Below are 21,715 nucleotides of genomic sequence, written 5' to 3'. Positions count from 1 at the left end.
ATAGGCTAGTTGCATCTCTGACACATACATAGCTGCATCTATGTTGTGATTACATGACATGCTTGCATTGTGTTGTTCAAAAACTATTGCCGTAACCTAATGGAACATTCGTTGTACAGAACCCAATTATACTCTGCATATATGTATGGTACCATATGGCTATGGAATTTCAAAAATTATAAAATTCTTTTTAAACTTTGCAAGATCAAACAGATCTGATGTAGCAGCATGTGCTGGTTAATTAATTGTCTTGTCTGTTGTTTTTGTTTCTAGAGGTCCCTTCAACCAATGCGATGTAACTCCTGATTTGGGATTCTACCTGGAGAGAGTTTGATTTGCCAGGATGGATCACCCACCAACAGGAACTAATCACATCTCACCGCCGTATTCACAGACCTACCCTCCAGTCCAGCAACCTTATGGTCGGGAGCAAGACTTCAGCAGCTATCCACAGAAGATGGGTGATCCGTACTATAGTTCCCAGCGGTCTGGTACCACAGCTCCCATCTACCCAACGCCCTTGCCAGCCCTCATTGAACCGGGCCAGAACTTTCCTCCCCGGGGGCTGGATGGGCCCAAGATTGGAGGGCAACAGTTTGCGTTGACCAGCCCTGGGTATGGTCAAGGAAGTGCGGAAATGGGCCCCATGATGAGAGCATTGACAGAGGATGACGTGTATATGCCACAGCCACCCGAGTATCGGTCACCGATGCAGACTGTTGGTACTCCGTATGGACAGCCTATGGGGTATGCTTCACCCGATGGTACCCGTGCAGGTTTCTCTGCAGGCCAGTACCCAAGTCCCTTCAGTCCTGGCCATAGTCCACGGACGTCTCAGATCTACCCTGTCCGTAGCCACCCAGTGTCACCCCACGACAGTGGGTTTGGAGCTAATCCCTCGCAGTATCACCGGCAAACCAGCCAGAGCCCTCACATGAACATGGTCAGTCCAACTGGTCAGAACTCTGTCTTCAACAGGGGAACGGGGGTGACGGCACCCTCACCCGTTGGACTTCAAGGACAAAGCATGTACTCCCACAGTCCGGGCTCTTCCCAAGGTGGGCGGAGCAATACCCACTTTCCATTTAGTACCTCGCCTAGTACCCAACATACATCACCGTTACCATCCCCGAGTAGCCTACGATCCCCTGGGGTTGTGCACAGCCCACACAATCTAGCAACAGCTTCTCCTGGGCCGTTTAACACTCCGTCCAACCCAAGCCCAGTGAATGTACCAAGACCAATCAAATCTCCTGTAGCGGCATTTCAGACACCGGCTGCCGTCACCCAATCAGGACACCCTCTGGTGTCTCCTAAAGTAAGACCTGTCGACAATGGGGATCACAGCTCAGGCGGAACACAATACGTTGAACTTCTGCACACGAGAAACAACACTCAAAATAAAACACACTCAACAAACAATCAAAAGTCCCCTGAGAGCCCGTATCCAAAGAAGAAAGAAGACAGGTGTAGCAGTGGGCATTTACCAAAACTGGAGGAGATGGTAGCCTTTCTTGGAGAGTCTGCTACCAAGGGCATTCTAACACCAAATGACAAAGAAACTGCTGAAGAAAATGGTGAGAAAGTCTCCAAGGATACAGCCAGAGTTGACAGCAGTTCTGAAACCTCGTCAAAGTCACACGCAGAACAAGAACCACCCTCTAATGTGATTCATTCTGGGAGCGTTCAGTCTGCTGAAAGACAGCCAGATATCTCAAGTGCAAAACAACGAATTGTCGTCCAGGAAAACAGCCAGTGTGCTCAAGGCAATGAAAACCCCAAAGCCCCCAACAGATCACAGACAGACAGAGTTTCCATGGATGGCAGTCCTAAAGGACCTAAGACTAATGGGGAGGTCAGCGAAAGAAGTCCATTGCCGAAACAATTGGCAAAATCCCCGAGATCGCCCAGAAGAAGCAATGGTAACAAAGACTCCCCTTATGATAGTCAGAATGGTCCGATCAGTGACACAGTCCCTCACCAAATATCCATCAACAGTTCCCTGGACTCGGACCCGAGGAGAACCCAGTCACCAGAAACCTTCAAAGTAGCCAATGATATCTCTCAGGTCGACAAGAACTCCATGAGCGTCAACAACCAGCTCAAACGTAAATTTTCTGAGACGCAGAATGATGTCTACCACAATTCCTTCAACAACTACCCCAGAAATGGTGGACAGAGTGTGACTGCTTACCCATTAACCTACACCCCACCCAACAGCAACAATGGTAAAGATCTGAATCAATATCGTCCAAACAGTCCCAGGGGCTCCAAGTCCCCAGCTAGGAAGTCCAAGGATGATTTCTCAGATGGCAGTCCACGCAAAGTACTAAAAACCTACAGTGGCAAGAAAAAACGGACTAGTGTGGACAAGCAGGGTAATGCAATCGTGTTGCCCAGTCCGCTGCTGCCACTGTCCATGACAGACCCTCCAAAGCCCAAGGAAGATAAGCAGACAAGTTCTGAAGAATCTTCCTCTACCAGTGTGGTCAAAGAAGATCAAGAAGCTAATCCCAAAATATCAACAGCTGAGACGACTGTACCACCTAGGAGCACAACGCCAACCTTTAATAATCCCATGACCACTCCTAGTAGCCAACGTTCAACTCCTGAAAAACCAACCACGACAGTCTCCCAAAAGGTTCCGCCTTGTACCCCATCGGGGCCAGCCATATCTGATGCTTCGTCGACCCCTACCCCCACCAAAAGGCGGGGTAGACCACCAGGCAGTAAGAACAAACCGAGGAAAGAGGGCGATCCTCCTAAACAGCGCAAGAAGCCGACAAAGAAGAACTTTGATATGAGTCTGGAAGTCAAGGATGAACTTGGAAAATTCAAGCACCTCAAGTCATCAGTGAAAAGCAGAAGCTCAGATTCACCAGTTCCACCACAGGCTCGGTCGCGTGGCCCTGTACTCAGAATAACTGGAACTCGTGACAATCCAGTCTCTTGTAAAATTGTCAACAATCCAGACACATTAGCCACAGGTGCCACAGCACCCGCTAAGAAACGTGGGTCAAAGCACGACACATCATCCAGTAAAAACAGCCATTCTGTCAGCCGTGCGCCACTTGGTCCAGCCACTAAACAATCCCTTACTGTCAATAATCCAACCGGCTCTTGGCTTTGTGCATTGTGTGGGAAACCTGCCAACTACGACTCGTTAGGAGACCTGTATGGACCTTACTACCCTCCTGGCTACCAGATTCCTATTCTTAGCCCGCAGAGTACTCATGAGAAAACTAAAAGCGCTGTTGCTGCAGCAGCGAGCAAAAAGCAACAGCAGTATGTACGGACAAACCAGAAAGGCAAATTAAAAACTACAATCTCCCCCAGCCCTGCAACAGCTCGGACTTCCAAGGTACAGAGAGGGAAGGCCTCTAGAACGACCTCAGCACAACGGCAGCGTAAATACTCCAATGAGGCCGAGTATTTCATGCTCTTGGAAGAGGCCACCACATCATCGGGCCGAGTCTCCAAGACTCCAAAGAGAATGACTTTTGAAATGTCCAGGGTGGCAGGCAATCGCGCTGGCAATCGGCGGAGGAAATCCAGTGAACTTGAGGACAGGGGACCAAGCGATCCTAATGAATACTGGGTTCATGAAGACTGTGTTATATGGACCCAAGGTGTTTATGTAGTTGGTGGAACTTTGTATGGACTAGCCGAGTCAATCAAGGCCACACAGTCAGTGGTAAGTACATTGTACTATGGTTACATTATTTCAAATCCTGAGGGCTTTGCGCAACTATGGAGGATGGTTTTGATCAGTTTTATAGAAGCAGTAGAGGTTGCCAGTAAAGATTATAAACCTCTTTCCTTAGATTGTGACGAAGAATGCATCCAGTTTGTTAATTAAAAAGAAATGCATGTACATGCATAAAAAGAATGGTTTAAATAGGTCTGAAAAACTCTGTCATACAAAGTTTGTTAAAATCAAGTTTGTCAAACATTGCATGGAATTAATTGAAATGGGTTATGTCTGGGTCCGTGTTCTACCGGTGGCAAGGACCATTTTATTGCCAGGTAAATTTTTGGATTACCAAACTTTGCGAGCGCAGTGAGTGGAGCTCTCGCAGCCCATTGAAGGCATGTTTAAAATAATGCTTTCGCAATCAGTGGCTTATTTGATACGAAGAAAATAAGAAACATATTTCTTATGTCTTTAATTTCTTGTTTAAAATTGCAAAATAGTGCAAAACTGTGACTTTGTAAGCTTGAAATATGATCAAATTGGTACTTTTCAGCAATATTTCAGTTCATTTTTTGAAAATCCGCGCTGGGCGGTACAGCCAATTTGAACCCAAGAGCTGGGTGGAAATTTACAGCACCAGGTGGTGCCACCTGGTGCTGCTCACAGTGGCTAGAACATTAATCTGGGTAATAATTCCCAAGAATGCATCCATTTTGTTAAAAAGAAATACATGGGTAAAAAGACTGCTTAAAAAGGTCCCGAAAAATCTGTTTTACAAAGTCCCACCCGAGTACGCTTGTGTTTTTTTCCACATGCCTTCGGGGGGCATACACTGAGTATACAGTGTTAAAATTCACGTCAGGCAGGGCAAAAAAAAAAAAGAAAAATACAATTAATTTACATCTCCCTGGCGCAAATCCATCTTTGAAATAGTATACAAAGATAATTGAAACCAAGTTTGTCAAGCATTTTATTGAATTCATAAAAATGGGTAGTATCCGTTCTTTTTTTCCTTGGTGCCTGTGACACCAACATGTCATTTTGGCACTGGCATGTGAAGTAACAGGACGTCATTTTATGACTTGTATGGACCGGTCTGTAGTTTGCTGGGCCCGGTTCCCCTTTTAACTTGCCGTCATTTGTCACACATCGAAATTGCCAACGGTAGTTCCCTGTCTCCTCTCCACATACCCACCCCTTAATGACATTCATAATTAATCTTTCCTTCTGGAACCTTTTTCTTGTTTCATGGTCGTTGTGTTCCGTCATTTCCAGGCATGCTTTGAGTGTAAAGATACAGGTGCTTCTCTGGGCTGCATGAGTAAAGGTTGCAAGAAGACCTACCATTATGTCTGTGCCCTGAAAGCCGGTGAGTGTTCATGTTTTCAAAGGGAAATCTTTTGATTTTCCAGCCCGAAATAAAGTTTGTGCTGAGATAAAAACATCAACTTTTCCTGACTTTTAGCATGTTCATGTATTATTTATGATTCAGGTTTTGCAATGAACATGTTCATGTATACTACTCCAAAAAGTAGCAGGACCACTTAACTTGTAATTTTTGAGCAATGCAATGAGTGGGGTCTGGTTCTTTCATTTTTTGTTTGTCTAGATGGTGTTCTCACTGGAATAAAAAAACATCAAAATGCTTTAAAACATCAAATACACATTTTCAGCAGTAAAATATCTCATTTAAAAAAAGTATACACAAAATAAAAAGTGGCCCTTAACTTGTTTTGAGTAGTGTATAAGTGGTGGTTATTACCCGGTAGTTTTTTTTTTTTTTTTTTAACACACTACCAAAATTTAGTATACGTTTTCAAAAGGAGTAGTACTAGCCAGTTGTAAATATGGAATTCCTTTGGGTTAAAGTAAATCAAGAATGCACCACCGCATGTATCGTGTGTAGTAGATGTTTGCCATTTGGTATTTTCCTTGAAGATTACAACTTCTACAGTCACCTGGTTTTAGAAATCTTGTTTTGCATTTTTGTGACAATGTGGTGTTGGTCAAGCTGCAAAAATGCATAGCTCTCTGAACAAATTAATCACCTCACATACAGATGTATAATGTTACTCACAATCATGTGCGCTCGTATTAGAAATGACAGAGTTATAAAAAAATACAGCTGGATAGCGTTTCTTAGTCGGAGCGGGGTGCGCACGTTGTGACCTGCAGAGTCCTGTCTGCAGATGACTAGAAAGTGAAATTGTTTGGCGGCCTGCCAGGAAGGAAAGGCTGAGGTCACATAAGGGTCTCCTGTAGGGTAGGAAGGAACAGACTGAGAAGGTTGGAAGGGGGTGAGTAGGATCTCTGGCTGTGTTGCTAGAGGATGTTATAATGTACAGTGTGTCCCATCCCGTGTGTAGGTACATGCAGCTCAGCTGTGCTGAATATGTTGACCTAGCTATTGCCTGCCCGGGCCATGTGGGCCGCGTTTTAACACATCCAAATGCACAAACATTTTGAAAGCTGTCCTTTCTGTCGTTTAGTGCTTTAGAGTCTCGGCGTACTTTCCACATTTGAATTCTGTAGGAATATTGCCTTGTCCTAATGTAAGTATTCCACTATTTACATGGATATTACATGTAACTCTAACCTAAATCCAGACAAACAGCATTTTAAACAGATATGTGACGGTGGGACGACAACTGGGATGCTTTGCAATGAAAATGCTTGCAAACGAAATACAGTTATAACATTATGCAAATATAGAGACAAACTGTAACTTGACATGGCTGGTACATGTGTACAGTTTATCGACTTTGAATGTGGGATTTTTCTAGAGTATTCTTGTATCAGTCTATAGGTACCGGTATTAAGGTTCCATCATGCTTCATGTCAATGCAGTGTTCAAATTAACCAGGGGATGATTGGGGATCACTTCCTGTTCCAGGAACCCCATGAGATCTTTTTCCATTTGTGAGTGTACCGGCAGGTGCTTTGTGACAAACACACTTGTTCTTCACTGAGTGAATAAATATGTGCTTGGCTGGTCTTCAACATTCCGGATCAGGAGAATGGAATTTGATAATACCTGAGCTGGAAGCGAAGGACATTATCAGCATCCATTCTCTTGAGCCAATCTTAAAGAGGTAGGGAAAAGAAAACCTTTCCCCAATTGTAACCTTTAAACAAGAGGTGACAAGACCATCTTCCAAAATTAACATGAAAAAATGGAACAGTTTTCCCATTTGTAATTGAAAAATGTCCCCAAAATGGGCTTTAATGAGTCCCTTTTTCGCTGATTTCAGAAACACTCATGTACTGTATTAATGATATGCCGGTGGCCCCAAAACATCACAGGGAGATGTGGCTGTAAACACGGTGCATCTTCACATGTCAAGCTTCGTTATAGAGGCATGCTCAAAATGCAAGGTTCTTGCACGGTTCTTGTCCACAACATTGACTGTTTCATACATCAAGTTTAAGTGTTTTTGGTTATAAAACAAACCATACACGTACCCCGGTCTTGTGCAATTTGGACCGGAGTGTCGTATTCTGAGACTTGGTCTTGAGGTTTCCATGTAATAACGCGTTGAATCGATCGTTGCCGGACAATGCATTACGGGTAGATTTTAAACCTTCGCGGTTGTTACAGATAAGTAATATGACAAAGATTTTGGAGGACTGCTTTGACAAACATCCAGTGTCTGCGAAAGCACTTTGAATTTAGAAAAGCGATGCATAAGCCTGGCTGACTGCTTGTGTTGTGTTGGAGCTGCCAGGGTATGGTGCTGTGCTGCTGGACCACCGTCAGATTTGTTTGGGGACTGCCACAGGAGTCCCACAACGCTGACAGGCTCCGTGCTGTCATCCTCATTCATCGACAAGTTACTTTCATAGGAATTGAATCCACTCACTTTCACCAGAAGAATCCGATACGTCTTTATCTCTTTTTCTTGGACACATTGAAAATTGTAGACTTGGCAAACAAGCACGCACATGGGTTGCTGTCTTTTTTCTAGAAGCCTCACATGTACACACAAAGGCAGCCCACGATTCAGGTCTGGGTACTCCTATCCTGAGTGCATTATTCTCTGTGGCGTATGAATAGTCTGTTGCCACTTCACGTGAAGACGAGTGCACTCTCACATGGACCGGTATGCCATGCAAACTATGCTCCTCGTACTCCTTTTGGAATCTCACAATTATTTTGACCAACTAAGAGTAAGATTTTAGGGTTTTGTATCTCAGAGATTTACATGTACGTATAATATTGTGCATTTTCTACACGGCCATCAAACTCATTTTGATGCATTTTGACCACAACAATGCCAGTTTATTCATGTATCTTCATGCACGCTTCATGCATGCCTGTCATGGACTTGCATCATCAACCCAACACATTCACAAAATTTAACCTTGTGGGTTTTCGAAATCGGCCCAGTTGGTTGTAGACAGAAATTCTCATATCTCATATCTCTCGTGTTGATTTTGGAAGCTAAATTCATTGTATACTGTTTTGTGGGTAGCCAATCTACCTCCCAAACCCTAGAAGTTGTAATATTTGAAGCCTTTTCCCTACCTCTTTAACTGAACGTTTAAGGCTGGCCAAACACAGGTTCATTTCTATTTATAAATACAATGTACCTCTTCAGCCACAAAGTCAAAAGAAGTTTTGAAAAGTATTAATTTTCTTTAATTTTGTTCATCAGTTTTCATTTTTTTTTTTGAACACCCCTGTAGTTGTGTTATTTTACTCTCATGATTAGTTGAAAACAATCTCCTCAGAGATTGTTTTCAATAGAGATTGATTGGACTCGGCGCACACTGCGTGAAATGGTGGACAGTGGTCATGTGATAGGCACTCAACCAATAAGAATGGCTAAACTGTTGTAGATACATGTATTTATGAATGCCATTTAGACACACTGATGTGAAACAAATACTGTAAGACATTACTAGAGTAATGTTCTTGAAACTTTTCGTGTCCAATGGTTTAGAATCCCAATGACATTCTTTCACTTCTGGTTGGATTCTGACTTGCCAAATCTACCATAATGCACGTGTCTACTGGTGGCTTGCTTGACATTTTGCCAGATTTGGCCAGACAGCTCCAGTGTATGGCTTTTTCTTGTGCGGTTCAGCAGATGCAGAACCCTGCCTGTTCTGTTTATAGAATGCATTTGGCATGAACAGGCAGAGTCACCCTTGAAGGGGGGGGTGGCTACTACTGTTTCCTGTGGCTGTCAAGGATTCCTTAGTCATTTTCTTGTAACAATCAACCTGTCTGGTTTATCTGTATGAAGTTGCTTTCATTTCTGAGTTTAGAAACATGATACAAAATGGCACCAAAGCAGTGTTTCCATGTCAGTTTCCATAGCTCATTTGAATACAACTTGTTCTTCATAGAATATTTGGTCTGTCAGGGTTTGATATATTTCATAAGACACTTGCATACAGCTACAAACAATTTCAAATATTGCAGTGTAAGATCATTATCTTTACGGTAGTATCTATCGTCTTAAGCATTTTGTAATTGGTTTGTTTTTTCTCCCCAATCCTCTCACAGAATGTCAGCTACAAGTTGACAATTATTCCATGATCTGCCCTCAACATAAGGTAAATATGAAGAGACCATTTTTGAACTGTTGTTGGATGTGATGAACATGTCTAAGCTGGTTCCATATCAGGAAAGAAAAGTTACCAGATAATCCAATTATGAGATACATTTAAGTGTTACACAAAGAATTTGATTGATTCAGTACAAAATATTACCCGTAGTTTGGTATTAGTTCTGTATCCAAACATTTTGTTGGATATAAACACCTGAAGTTATTCAGTATTAACTATCTGTCAAAACTCTAAGATCTTTGAATTGTGAAGTTCAAATTAATAGAATTCTGTTGCATGTGATTTTACCTAAGTCCGTCCTGTCTGTGTGAAACAAAGTCTCTTTAGTTGATTGTGTATGCTTATTTTCAGGACAAGGTTGTAAAAATGAAAGACCTGACATGATATAGAATGAGATCGCTGCCGACCTGGAACTTTGTACAGTGTTTCTGCTCCTGAGATACTTGGCATCTCTTCCATGGAATGCACACTACTGCCAGACAAGATGACCTCTGACCTTTGGTGACCTTTGAACTTGTGTTGTGTGTCAACAAAATGCTCATATAGTTGGAGGCCATGATTGCTCTATGGTTATTCCATTGCTGTGTAAAAATTTGGACATGTTTTCACTCGTACGTTGTTGTGGTAAGTCTGAGAACTTGAGTTCATTTTGGAGGGGACTGGTTCTAAAGCCTTGTTCATACAACAAAATAAAGTAATCCTGTAAAATAATTCATCAATCGTAAAAAAAGCAACTTGTTTACAAGTGGTGTTTTCATAAAATATGTTTTTGTTGCATTGGAAGAGATCATAGAATTGTGATTAATTTGTGGTTAGCTTGTTATTGTACACAGTAGAGTGAGATTAGTGGTGACAAACTAGCAACAGATTGGTGAATGTAGGATAAAATTCCTTGAAGAGTTTTCATAGCCAGACTGTGGTGTGACCATTCCTGAGGGTCTGTGCCTGAGTGGGCGATGAATGATGTTTGCAACAAGATTTCTTTGGTCACTGAGAGAAACTCATTGCCAACTTTGACTGAGCGTCAAAACTCCAGGGCATTTGGAGACAGAGGAAGGTGTCTGAGTAGCCACTTGGTCTTGAATCGACATGTAATCACCAGAATATGGGCAAGGTTTCAAAAGTATTTGCAATATTCTCAGTACAAAGAGCCGAAGAGTAATTTCTCATGTGAAAAAGTGAAAAAAAGAGAAAATGAAACTCTGTCATTTGAGGAGTTTGTGTTTGGTTTTTATTCATAAAATATAAATCTCACTATGTTTACCTCATTAAAGGAATTTTCCAATCTTTTCCCATCCAAGTTTAGTCCACTTTGGCAGTTGTTTAAATAAACATTTTCTTCCTGTTTCCATAAAATTTCATGTCTTCCTAGGAAAACAAAAAGAAGAAATCAAAGCCAAGCAGTCACTCAAGCAAAATTAGCAGTGTTGAATTTATCCAAAAACAACGTCAGAATCAAAATGAAGAAGTCATCATAGCCTGTATTCAGCCATTTTTTTTAAGGACAGTATAATTATAAGGTGGGAATACTTGGAAAACAAGGATGGAATTGGCTGGATTATTAGTCAGACCATCCTTTTGGGGGCACATCCATATTAAAAAGCCATACTTGACTACAGGGTACAAGATCAGCCTTTTGCGGTATCTACATGTATTTGTCAGGCTACCTGAGTGCTATCAGGAAATGTAGACATGTTTCTTATTGTGATTTCAGTCTGATCATGACTCAGTTTAGAACATTTGATCCTGTGGATTACAACTTTTATACCAAGTGTTGCCTGGTGAACAAAACAGAATGATTTCCCTTTGCAGCAAAGATCCAATAGAATGCTGTCGCAATAATCAAAGAATTCCCCCATCCAAAAAAGTGGTCCACATGAGTTCTACCCAGCAAGTGTTGGTTCCAAAGGAGATGTTTGCTGTTCCACAGGTTAAGGCATTCTGCCGTACATGTACATCTAATCTGCTTATTGTCCCTGAATGTACTATCCTATCCGTGTATTTAAAACTGAAACTACTTGAGGTTTATTAAGAATGAAATCTGCGTGGATGAAGCTGGTTGATATCTTTTCAGCCAATATTCATTTTTGTTACAAACAAGTGACATGAACAAAGTGAATGACAAGTGATTAGTTTAGCCCAAGTGAAACTGAGAGTTGGTATTGACCTTTTGTCTCAAAAGAGTTTCCTGATAAATGGCAGAATGGGGCTGACCTCGTTTTGCCAATAACTGATGGTATACATGTACTTGTTTCTGGATCATAATCTCATGGTTGTTAACTTGGCTTACGAAGTCGTAAACCTACAAGTTCTATTTCACGGTTCTATTGAACAGTCCATATGTCTGAATTCTGTTAGACAGTATAAATACACCGCCACAAAAGAAGCACACAGCTACATGCTGGCAAAAAGAAATCTCTTTCTTTACAATCAATCATTTAAAAATTACCAGTATCAAAAGAATATGCGCATCACAGTTGTAAGGTGAGAAATCAAACCGCTTGTATCCGTCTGCTAAACATGGCAGCTTATAAAAATCATTCTATCCGAGTGTTTGATTTTGTTGGGTTGGGGAGGGTTCATTTTACTTATAAAAGGTTTTTTTGGCTTTGAAGAATGTATAGCGAGATAGATGAAAAGGTAATGTGTATCTTCGTTTGTTCTTTTGAAGACAGACTTTGGAGAAGTTTCTGATTGACTGCCAACTTGTTGGAGTTTGTTTCCTTTTGTTTACAGTCAAGAGAGCTGTCGGTTTCATTTCATGAGAGAAAATGATCGTAGACAGTGAAAAGTGATTGTCTTAATTATTGTTATAACAATAAGTGTGGTGGTTTTGTTTTGATTACATACTGAGCGTGCTTAGCGTGTACAATGTTGCATTACATTGTGTACATAAGACTTCATATCGGGAGGAGTTAAGAGGTGTGCACGCATTCATGTAAGTGTTCTTGGCAAAAAGATTCCAGACAAAAATTCTGTAAAAGGGGGCTGAATGAAGTGATGGATGTAACCCGCATCTTATCAATTGGTTTCAGCCCAATGTTAAAATTCTTCTGAGTAGGGTGGCATTGTTCTAAGTGCACACGTGCAACTCCCAAATATGCTGTGAATGAACATTTCTTCTCCATACAGGTCTGTCAAAGACCGAAGAAGGTTAGTAGAAATTTGGTACCCAAGATATGCATTACTTTTGATATTGTAACATTCTGAGACAGGAGTTCATGATGATGATTTTAAAATCTCCATTCTTGGCACTCATTTGTCCTGTTTTGCTGAGTTTGGTATCATTGGACAAGGATCATGCAGTATGCAGAATAGTTCGTATTGGATAACATGCCAGGGACAGTTAAGGACCAAAGCTAATAGGGAAAGAAACTTGTCAGTCCAATCTGTCTGGAGTAACTTTGTTACAGTGTGAATTTGAACATTTGAGAGATTTGATGGAGTCTTGTAAACAAAAACGTTCCTTGTGTTAAAAATGTAGGCATTTGAACAGTTTAAAACTCTTGAAGAAGCCAGGTTTCTTTGCCTGGAAAGTTGTGTTTTCAATATTGTTTCAAACAAAAAGGTAAATGTTTGGTCAATACTTATTGTTTTATTCTCTGTGCATTTCATGGTTACTATTATAAATAAGATGAAAATGTACACTTTTTGTGGGTTGCTCATTGTCTGTATTTCATTGATGTTTTCTTTTTGTATGTTTATAATACAGTTGGAGCGTTACTCTCTGTATCCTGAAGAGACAGTTTGCATTAAAAAGTTACCAAATGGAAACTGGAATGCTTGTGGAAATATCTTCCTTTATAAAGCAATTGTGAGATTAAGGCATTTGTATATGCCAATTTTAGTTTTGAGGGAGTAGTGGAAGTCAGTCAAGGGCAGACCTGGAACCTGAATATTGGGGGGGGGTGTTTCAGCAAGTTGACAGTTTTTCATGTAATCTTTTTGGTTCTGAGATGTGCGCGATGTTTTGTTGCATCTCTCTTGAGTTGTCTGAGTTCCGATGCGTTAATGTTTGTTCGCGTTTGGAGGAAAAATGGAAAAGAAACTACAGAAGAGGCTCCGTCTCTTCATTTCTGCTCCTACTGAATGAAACTTTTGGTGGAGTGATCCCGTTGTGCTTCTTGAATATGCCAGTTAGGTAACTTTTCGTTGTTATCTGAGAATAGGCTGGATATAATATAGTTGTACAGCAATATTTCATGGAGTTTTTAAAGGTAACTGAAAAAGTCCAGCTTTCGCTAGGATATAAAACCAGAATATTATTCTACTGTCAAAATCATCAGATGACGGCAAAATCGCCTTTTACTGGTAAATTTTACAGAATGTTGTATAGAGGGCGCACTAGTAGTGTACCCGTGAGAGGAGGCCGCTTCTGTAAAAAAATAGAGGGCGTGCTTTGATTTTTAACTGATATTTCTAAGCGTAATAGAGGGCGCTGCTCAAAAAAAAGAGAGCTCTTAATATTTAGTCGATAGAGAGCGCTCTTTGTCAAGTCTACAGAGGGCGCCGTTTAAGGCTAAATAGACTGGTTCCTGAACACAACATAGTCTCCAGACGTCCAGTCCTACGAGTAACTTGATAAACTGGATGAGGAATTAGAGTGGAGACCCAGGATTTCGTCTGAAGAAAGAGAAGAATGCAAGTAAAATGTCGTCAAGGGTCGTGAAAATGTGTTGGTAAGACTAAGTGAACGTTAATAAAAAATAACACCTTTACGAAATTGCAAAGTTTGGTCAGAATCTGTTCTGGAAGCTCACAAATAATGTTTACTTCAGTGCTGTACAAAACTAGTCTCACTACTGAGGCTAACACTAGTATTATGGTCGAGTTCGGGCGCCGTGTTCGAATTGTTCTTGACACGGGTTTCTTGTTCTCGCGCTCGAACGATGGGAACACGACTCAAGAACACTGTTCTCGGAACAGGATCACACACCACCTCCTCGTCAGGGTTTTACAGGAACACACGGAAAACTCGTGAGATTTTGATTTTTGAACAGCAGCAAAAAATAGAGAGATTGTATACAAAGTTTGAGACAATAGGAAGTTTTGCAAAATTAACATTAATTATTTTTCACAACACAGAAGTGAATATTCCTGTTTAAATAGGAAGAATTTAACCCAGTTGTCCAAGCATTAACTCTCGAATAGTTTACTACAACATGGACACCGACATGTTGCTTGTCACTAACTAGGCCTACCAGCGATGACCAATTGTACTTAACCGGCGTTCGAGCGGCCGACCCAAGAACGACAAATCAAGCTGTTCGTGAACATACGAGAACATGCCGCCCAAACTCAGCCTATAGTATAGACTCACTCAGGCATGGCAGGCTTTTGACTGTTTATGCACATGATACAACTGACTCACGATTATGAGCAGCATCAACTTTAATTATATGACTGTAAGATACAGCCCTGTGTGCCTACTGTCCAATGACTTTTTATGAGTTCATAGAGGGGCTGCACAGACATCCTCACACAGGACCATTTGTTCCTTGTGTGATATGCATAAAGTAGACCCTACTTCATTGTCATTTAATGTAAATAACAAACATGTCCTCTGTGAGGGCACTCCATGCAGTTCCTCTATAGGTCTTCAGTCTGATTTGAATGTAGTCAAGTTTGGCCTAAATCAGGTTAATCAAGCAGTCAGTAGGTTAGGGTGGGGGTATTTTTGACCGGGAGGAGAGAATTCGACCAACTTTATACAAAAACTACACAGCTGGTCAAATTTCTTGCTAATATCCTGCCTGTACCCCAGCCTACATGTTTTTTACTGTCATACGACTGTAATTCATCTTTCTCAGTTAAATCTTCCCTGCAAACAAAGTGACAAAGGCTTAATGTTCATGTTTACAAAGGCTATCTTTAACTATTTAGTGAATGCCATGTTAATTCTGTGGGTTGATTCAAATCTTGATATTGAAGATTTCTTCTCTGAAACAACTGAAACAATACACATCTTGTGATCACAAATTATTAAAAGTCTTGGGTGGGGTCTAGGTATTAACTTTGCAAGGCTTATGTGTTTGTTAAATCATTCTGGTTTTCTGTTTCATTAACTTGGTATCCAATGCTGTTAAAGTATTATACTACATTTGTTTCATTTGTATTTTGGTTATGTGTCCAACTGTGTCTATTATAATGTTTTTTTCACGATTACATTGTGTAGTTTGTTCAGGCTGTTCTGCTCACAAGCCTTGGCTTATGTCAACAGCCTTGTACATGTACTTGCCTACTGTATTTCTTTTTTTTGTGAAGAATTTCCCTAGCTATTCCGTAATTTAATTCATTTACTTCAATGTATTATTTTTTATTGAGGCAGCATGGGTTCCTGTCCAAGAGGCCGGCCAATTCTATGATTCTTGGACCAGTTTCTGGACAATCTGTGGCATTGTGGGATCCCTGTTGCCTGAGTGAAGGAGACCTGTGTGGAGAGGATGAAATGTCAAAGACTGGTCCATGAGGGCGCTGCAGAGGCAGAGCGTCGATGGTGGGAGGAGGACAGTCCCGTCAGAAGTAAGCCGTCATGCAACCTACACTAGTAAACAGGAAGTCGTGGGTTCAAGTCCCACCCAAGCTTGCTTGTGTTTTTTTTCACCAGCCTTCAGGGGAAACACTTGGTATACAGTGTTATAATACACATCAGACAGGGCAAAATATCTAAACTCCAAACTGCATGATTCTATTGGCATGACTGGATGAAATTCAGCCAATCAGATGATTTTATTATCTTGTGGTTATTTGACCATTTTTTTTCGTCACTTAATTATCACTGTACTGCGCTGCACCGGTGAACAGGTTTGATTCACAATACAGTGTGCCACCCAGAGGTTGCCATAGAGAGGCCATTTTTCAAGTTTATGGCCGAAAAAAGCATGGCCGCCTCGCCATGATTTGCATTTGAGCGATAATGTTATTAGACAACTTGGAGAAATGTGGGATAGATTGGGACATTCCATGCAAAAGAAAGAAGAGGGCATTAATTGAAACCACTACTCAAAATACACTTTAATATGAATCTTCTTCCCTGACAAACAAACATTGAGAATGATTCAAGATCCCCACAAGCAGGTGAGGAGGAGATTTTGTTGACCATTGTTCTGTACAATGCAAAAATAGCCCTTCTGTGGCAGCCTCTTGGTGATGCATTGTATTGTGAATGCCCTGTATTATTCCACTTTAGATTGGTTAATTGAAGTGAACTACTAAATGTGTTTTGAAGGATAGGACACCAGTGAAGCGAAGCGCCGGTTATGAGATGTTATAGGTACATGTACAGTAGAATGCCGCTGTAACGAACAAGATGGGGTCCACGCTAAATGTTTGGTACAGCGGTCATTCGGGATAGCAAATTTATTTGCCGAACGTTTCATTGCTATGTTGAGTAGCGCCCTCTCTAGTCTAACCAAAGTGCACCCTTTTGTGATACCTTGGTTCGCTGTTTTCGTGATGTTTTGCCGTTGCATTCAAGTTTAAGGTTTCTAGAAATGCATCTGTTAATTATTTTTGTTTTTTATTTAAACTTGAGTCAAAAAATTGATATCAAGTATCAGTGGCGCCCTCTTTAGAGTATTGTTAGTGCAATGCCACCGTACGCATATGTGTGGTTTTTTTCCGCACTCGATCATGTGGAGTCGTAAAACCAGTGTCTATTCAATACCGTTGACAACTAGTGGCTTTCCCTTCTAATCCTTGGGGAAATAATGGCCACTTGTCACTTTTCAACATAAAAAACACCGACTGTTTTATCATGTTGACGTTTGGGAATTACAAACAGCAACTGAATAGTGTTTGGTAGGTTCTGTGCACAAATTATTGGGAGCCAAGGACAATGTTCGATACAGCCGAATGTTTGGTATAGCGGTGTTCGGTATAGAGGCGTTCCACTGTATGTGTATATCAGCCTTGATACTTGGTCCACAGAATGCTGCATGCCTCGGCCAATGAAGGGCACTGTCCAGCACAATAGTGCTGCTTTTTGTCATTTTGGTATGCCTGAAAAAATTTAGTAAGTTTTCAGACAAAAGTGTAAAGACATCAGGAATTTCTTCTTGTTTCATACATGCATTCTAAAAAAACTAAATAGACCACACCTGTCCACATGGAGCAAACAGGCTTTTCAAGAAAGTATTAAACAAACGATGATTCATGAAAGGATGAAGTTTTGACATGTCAACAGCAAGGGTTTATTGTGTCTCAATATTCAACCACAGAGCCTTCGTGGTTCCCCCTACTAAACTCCTTCAATCAGTTTGACCCTTCTCCCGAAAGGCTAATTGCATTATGAAAGTGCACCTTATTTTTTAATTACTGGTTTTGCCCTTAACTGACGTATATTCATAAACACTGTATACTTGGTGCTTGTCTGAGAGCTTATGAAAAAATTCACAAGCTTACTCAGGTGGGACTAGAACCCACTACCTCCTGCTTACTAGTGCAGATGTCTTAACCACTTGACCATCACGCTTACCAGTGTCGGCTGGCCAGTCTAAGCAGACAGAGAGTCAGATGTACATGTAGCTGATCTTTTCAAATATACAATTCCCCCCAAACACACTTGGAAACTTACACAAATTATCAAGGCAAGACCTTTCAACAGTTTCAAGAGCCACTACAGCCATTTAAGGGAAGATGTTCTCATCCTATTAATGAGTGACCTTTCATCTGACAAAAGCAGTGTATTTTTGTTACTCTTTTAAACTCATGTAAAGTTTCATCCCACCAGTTTCCCTAATTTCTACAGTCACAGTGATGCTGTAATCTTTTTTCTTGTAGAGGATTGTGGTCGATGATTGCCATTTGATGTCATAACAAAGGAATGTTTGAAAGTCATCTGCAATCAGAGGTTGCAATCAGAGGTCACATGACAGAAGTCACATGACAAGGTAAAAAGTTATGCATGTAATTCTGTTAAATTTTGCGTCATGACTAGTTAGTTTTAGGTGAGTAATTAGCAGTCGGTGCTCCATGATTAAAAAACCGTCACAGTATAAGTGCAAACAATGTGACCGATGCTTTTTGCTGGAAATGAATTACACTGTATTATGAAATTCTGTTTCCTATGCTTAAAAGGAAATGTTTTAGCTTAAACAGAAACTTCGTAAAAAAAAAGTTTAGGAAAAAAAATTTGTAGAAAAATCTCATGCAGAAAAGTAAGAAGTTTGAAATCATCAAAGTGTTTGCAGTCACAGTGTATTTTTTTTCAGTGTAATTTTAAGAGGCACACTGACAAGGTAAGGTGTTTCTCAAATGATCAGCAGTTCTGCACCTTGCAAGTGTTCCACAAATTGGCAAGAACGATTAAGGATTTTTGAGTTTCACAGTCGCAATTTATTTCTTTTGCACAGGATTTTAGTCGATGATCACCTTTGATGCCACAACGAAGGAGTGTTGAATGAGCTCTATTGGCAATCAGAGGTCACATGACAAGGTAAAACTTATATGGAATCATTAGAGTTGGGAGCCATCTTGTTTTTTTTTCAAAGTGATTTTTAGGAGCCCAGCTAAAATAAACATCTTCATGCACGTAGTAATTTGTCAAATGAGGAGCAGTTTCCACAGCTTACATATGATCACAAACTGGCAAGAATGATTATGAATTATGTAAATTTCACAGTTTATGTGGCGGGTCAAGGAATATCAAATGGCTAGGTTGTCATTCTTGCCATCAGGGCATTGAGATGAGGCCAACTATTCTTATTTTGTTTCTGCTCTTTGACAACAGTGTTCTTAGTAATCAACAAAGAACTTCCACACAAACTGGAAAAGTTGGTATTGTGATAAGAAATTGTGTAGGATATAATGTCCAACATGCCATAATGCACCAGACACTCCAAAAACTTTTGAGTGTGTGTTACGTAAGTTTAGTAACTTTTTGTCATTAGTGTGAATCTTGAAGTTAAAAGTTCATACAATTAGTAATAGAGAAAAATTATTAGAAGTGAATCAGTCACAAATATAATCCACCTCTAGATGCCGCTTACAAAATGTATTACTTCAGGACCAAATAAATTCCAGGGGTGTAAAATGCTAAAAATTAATAAATTGGTCAGTTGAAGTGCTGCAGACATCCCGGTGTGCACATTGAGATTAGAACCTATCTAGTGAAGGATTTAGTATTAATAACCTGGCAGGCAAGTTGATATTAGGATAACATTTGAATGCTCCATTGACAAGGTATTTTGTGCTTATGTACAGTAGAAATCATTCAAAACACCACAAATTGTTGGAGTTTCAAAGTACAATGTATTTGTGGCAGGTTTTCTCTTCTGTAGAAAAGATCTATAAATTTTGATGCGGCAAGTCTTTGAATCGCATTTCACTTGCGACAGATTGGCTTTTGCATTGAGAACCGACATTTAACATTAAATCATTTTTTTTTCATGAGGTGTTGGCGTCAGCTGGTGGGTGCCTGTCACCGATGTCTGGTCCTTCCAAGATGCATGATGTCACCAACAGCTTCCTTTATCAGGTATCCGCATCAGCTGATGGGTCCCTGTCACCAATGTCTGGTCCTTCCAAGATGCATGATGTCACCAACATTTTCATTCATCAGTTGATTGCCTTTGCTGAAGGCAGGAGTCAATCATACGGATGTCCAGAGGAGTTGGCGAAGGACTTGAGCTCACTTTAAATGGAAAAGATGAGAACAATTTCTCATTGTTAAACCTAAAACTACAATTTCAGTACAAAAACTTAGTTTTTGGAAAGTTCTTTGAATACCTATAAGCTGCACAACCTTTTTTTTAAAATTACGCAAAGATTTACTTCCTGGAAATTAAAAATAACCAAATCTGATGGAGATAAACTATTACTAAGAGCTGATTTTGTTTCAGTCCATTCACAACACATGCAAAAGCCATGCATGAGTCTAATATGATGGTAAAATACACCACACGTGATCTTTTAAGACGAATTGTGTAATTGGCTCTTAAGGTAGCATGCACGCACCAATATCGTTGTAGCAACATGTATACACAAAAAGATGGTGGCATTTTCCTGAGCTGAACGATGCCTTTCATTACAAAGGTACAGTAATTACAACATAACTAGTCCATATACATGTAGCATCCCTCAGTATCGGATGTTGACAAACAAGTTCTCTCGGATTTGCCGAGGGAATTAGTTTGTCAACTTCCAATGCCTTGGTAAGCTAATATGGATGATCAATATGAAAACCGTTATTATTTAATGACTTGACACTTGTTCGCCACTTTTAAAATTTGATCAGGTCATTTCAAGAATAAAATAAGTAAAAAGGGACTTTGTTGATGTCCATTGTTTTTATTTGTCTGACTTTCGTCACGTCTTGCATTCAATTTGGGAAAATCACCGCCTCCTGATACGATACTCTTTTGATATCTCTTGAAGGTTGAATGTTGTGAATCGTTCAAAAACACAAATTGAAAAGTATTTTCAATTCTGTGAGAAGACCTGCATTTTGATTCCCGTGTACATTTTACATTAACATGAAAATGGCGACTGCAATGTACTGCATGCTCTTAAATTAAAGGAAAATACCCGCAGATGCAACTTTCAAACCGAGACTAAGTAAAAGACGCTAAATGGTTGGAATTTATGGAGCATATTTTGGATTGTGAGTCAGATTTATAAAGAACTGAGCCTATAGTCCAAGGAACTCAACTCTAAACTGGAAACTTAAAAAGAACTGTGCCTATAGTCCAAGGAAATCAACTCTAAACTGGAATTAGAGCAACAAATTTATACCTTTTTACTTGGATATTTCACTGGAAAGTTCTAAGAATGTGCTGCCCTGTCTGATAGTTTGCTACTCAGAGTTGGAGGGTTTTAATTGCGAGTATTTCTTGGCTTACCTTTACGATTTCTGAGGGTTTAACATCGTCAAAATGTGTTGATGGCAAAGTTACTTGTAAACCGCTTGAGACAGGTCACGTGACTCGTGAACCAATAATAAGGGGGGAGAGAGGGAGACTACGAAGCGAATAGAAGACATTTTTCAGCTGTGCTGTCATTGCTCATGCAAACATTAAATGAGGCAAACGGCTGCAAGGAAGACCAATTCTTTTGTTAGATTCCTTTGTTCAGTCTTTAACTAGCCTTTAAAAGCATTACCGCCAACAAAGTGATGTTTTTGGCAGAGGAAATTACACAGAAAGCCAGGAAACTGATGACTTTAGTATAGGAAATTACCTTTAGAATAGATCTTTTCTTTCAAAACTCAACAATTTCCAAGGAATACAGATTTGGGTATTTGAACAGGTAGAGAACTGAAAAGCTTTTCACCTTCGAACGTAGATGGCGCTCTTTAAAGTGTACGGTCTTGGGGTCTGGAAATGTGATATATGGGTTGGACTGCTATGATCCAAAACGAGGCTGCCGCCTTCGCATTGTTAACAACTATCCAACAATGCGAAGGTGGCAGCCTCGCTTTGGGTTGTAACAACTCAATATTCAGACAAC

At 40.3% G+C, this 21,715-nt stretch overlaps 1 protein-coding gene and 1 long non-coding RNA gene across 4 annotated transcripts in view; both read left to right on the top strand.

Moving 5' to 3' along the window:
• Positions 1 to 13,048, top strand: part of LOC110986116 (uncharacterized) — a 34,375-nt gene extending 21,327 nt beyond the window's left edge. For both annotated transcript variants that reach the window (XM_022247759.2, XM_022247760.2), the window contains 4 exons: positions 274 to 3,694; positions 4,970 to 5,063; positions 9,207 to 9,256; positions 9,620 to 13,048. In XM_022247759.2, the coding sequence (XP_022103451.2) occupies positions 344 to 3,694; positions 4,970 to 5,063; positions 9,207 to 9,256; positions 9,620 to 9,652 (3,528 nt within the window). In that variant the 5' untranslated portion in view covers positions 274 to 343 and the 3' untranslated portion in view covers positions 9,653 to 13,048. The remainder of the gene's footprint in view (positions 1 to 273; positions 3,695 to 4,969; positions 5,064 to 9,206; positions 9,257 to 9,619) is intronic.
• A 776-nt stretch (positions 13,049 to 13,824) lies between these two features.
• On the top strand, positions 13,825 to 21,308 carry LOC110986158 (uncharacterized). Of its 2 annotated transcripts, none has more exons than XR_002599097.2 (5): positions 13,825 to 13,947; positions 15,597 to 15,790; positions 18,050 to 18,159; positions 18,622 to 18,704; positions 19,662 to 21,308. It is a non-coding gene; the product is annotated as an uncharacterized LOC110986158 (long non-coding RNA). The 2 variants fall into 2 exon arrangements; XR_015426047.1 differs by having other exon boundaries at positions 13,834 to 13,947; positions 15,593 to 15,790.
• The last annotated feature ends 407 nt before the right edge of the window (positions 21,309 to 21,715 follow it).

This window comes from Acanthaster planci, linkage group LG07, assembly GCF_054643075.1.
Source record: "Acanthaster planci isolate LZ-2023a linkage group LG07, COTS_SCS, whole genome shotgun sequence".
NCBI lineage: Eukaryota > Metazoa > Echinodermata > Asteroidea > Valvatida > Acanthasteridae > Acanthaster > Acanthaster planci.
This window is presented reverse-complemented; position numbering and strand designations above follow the sequence as displayed.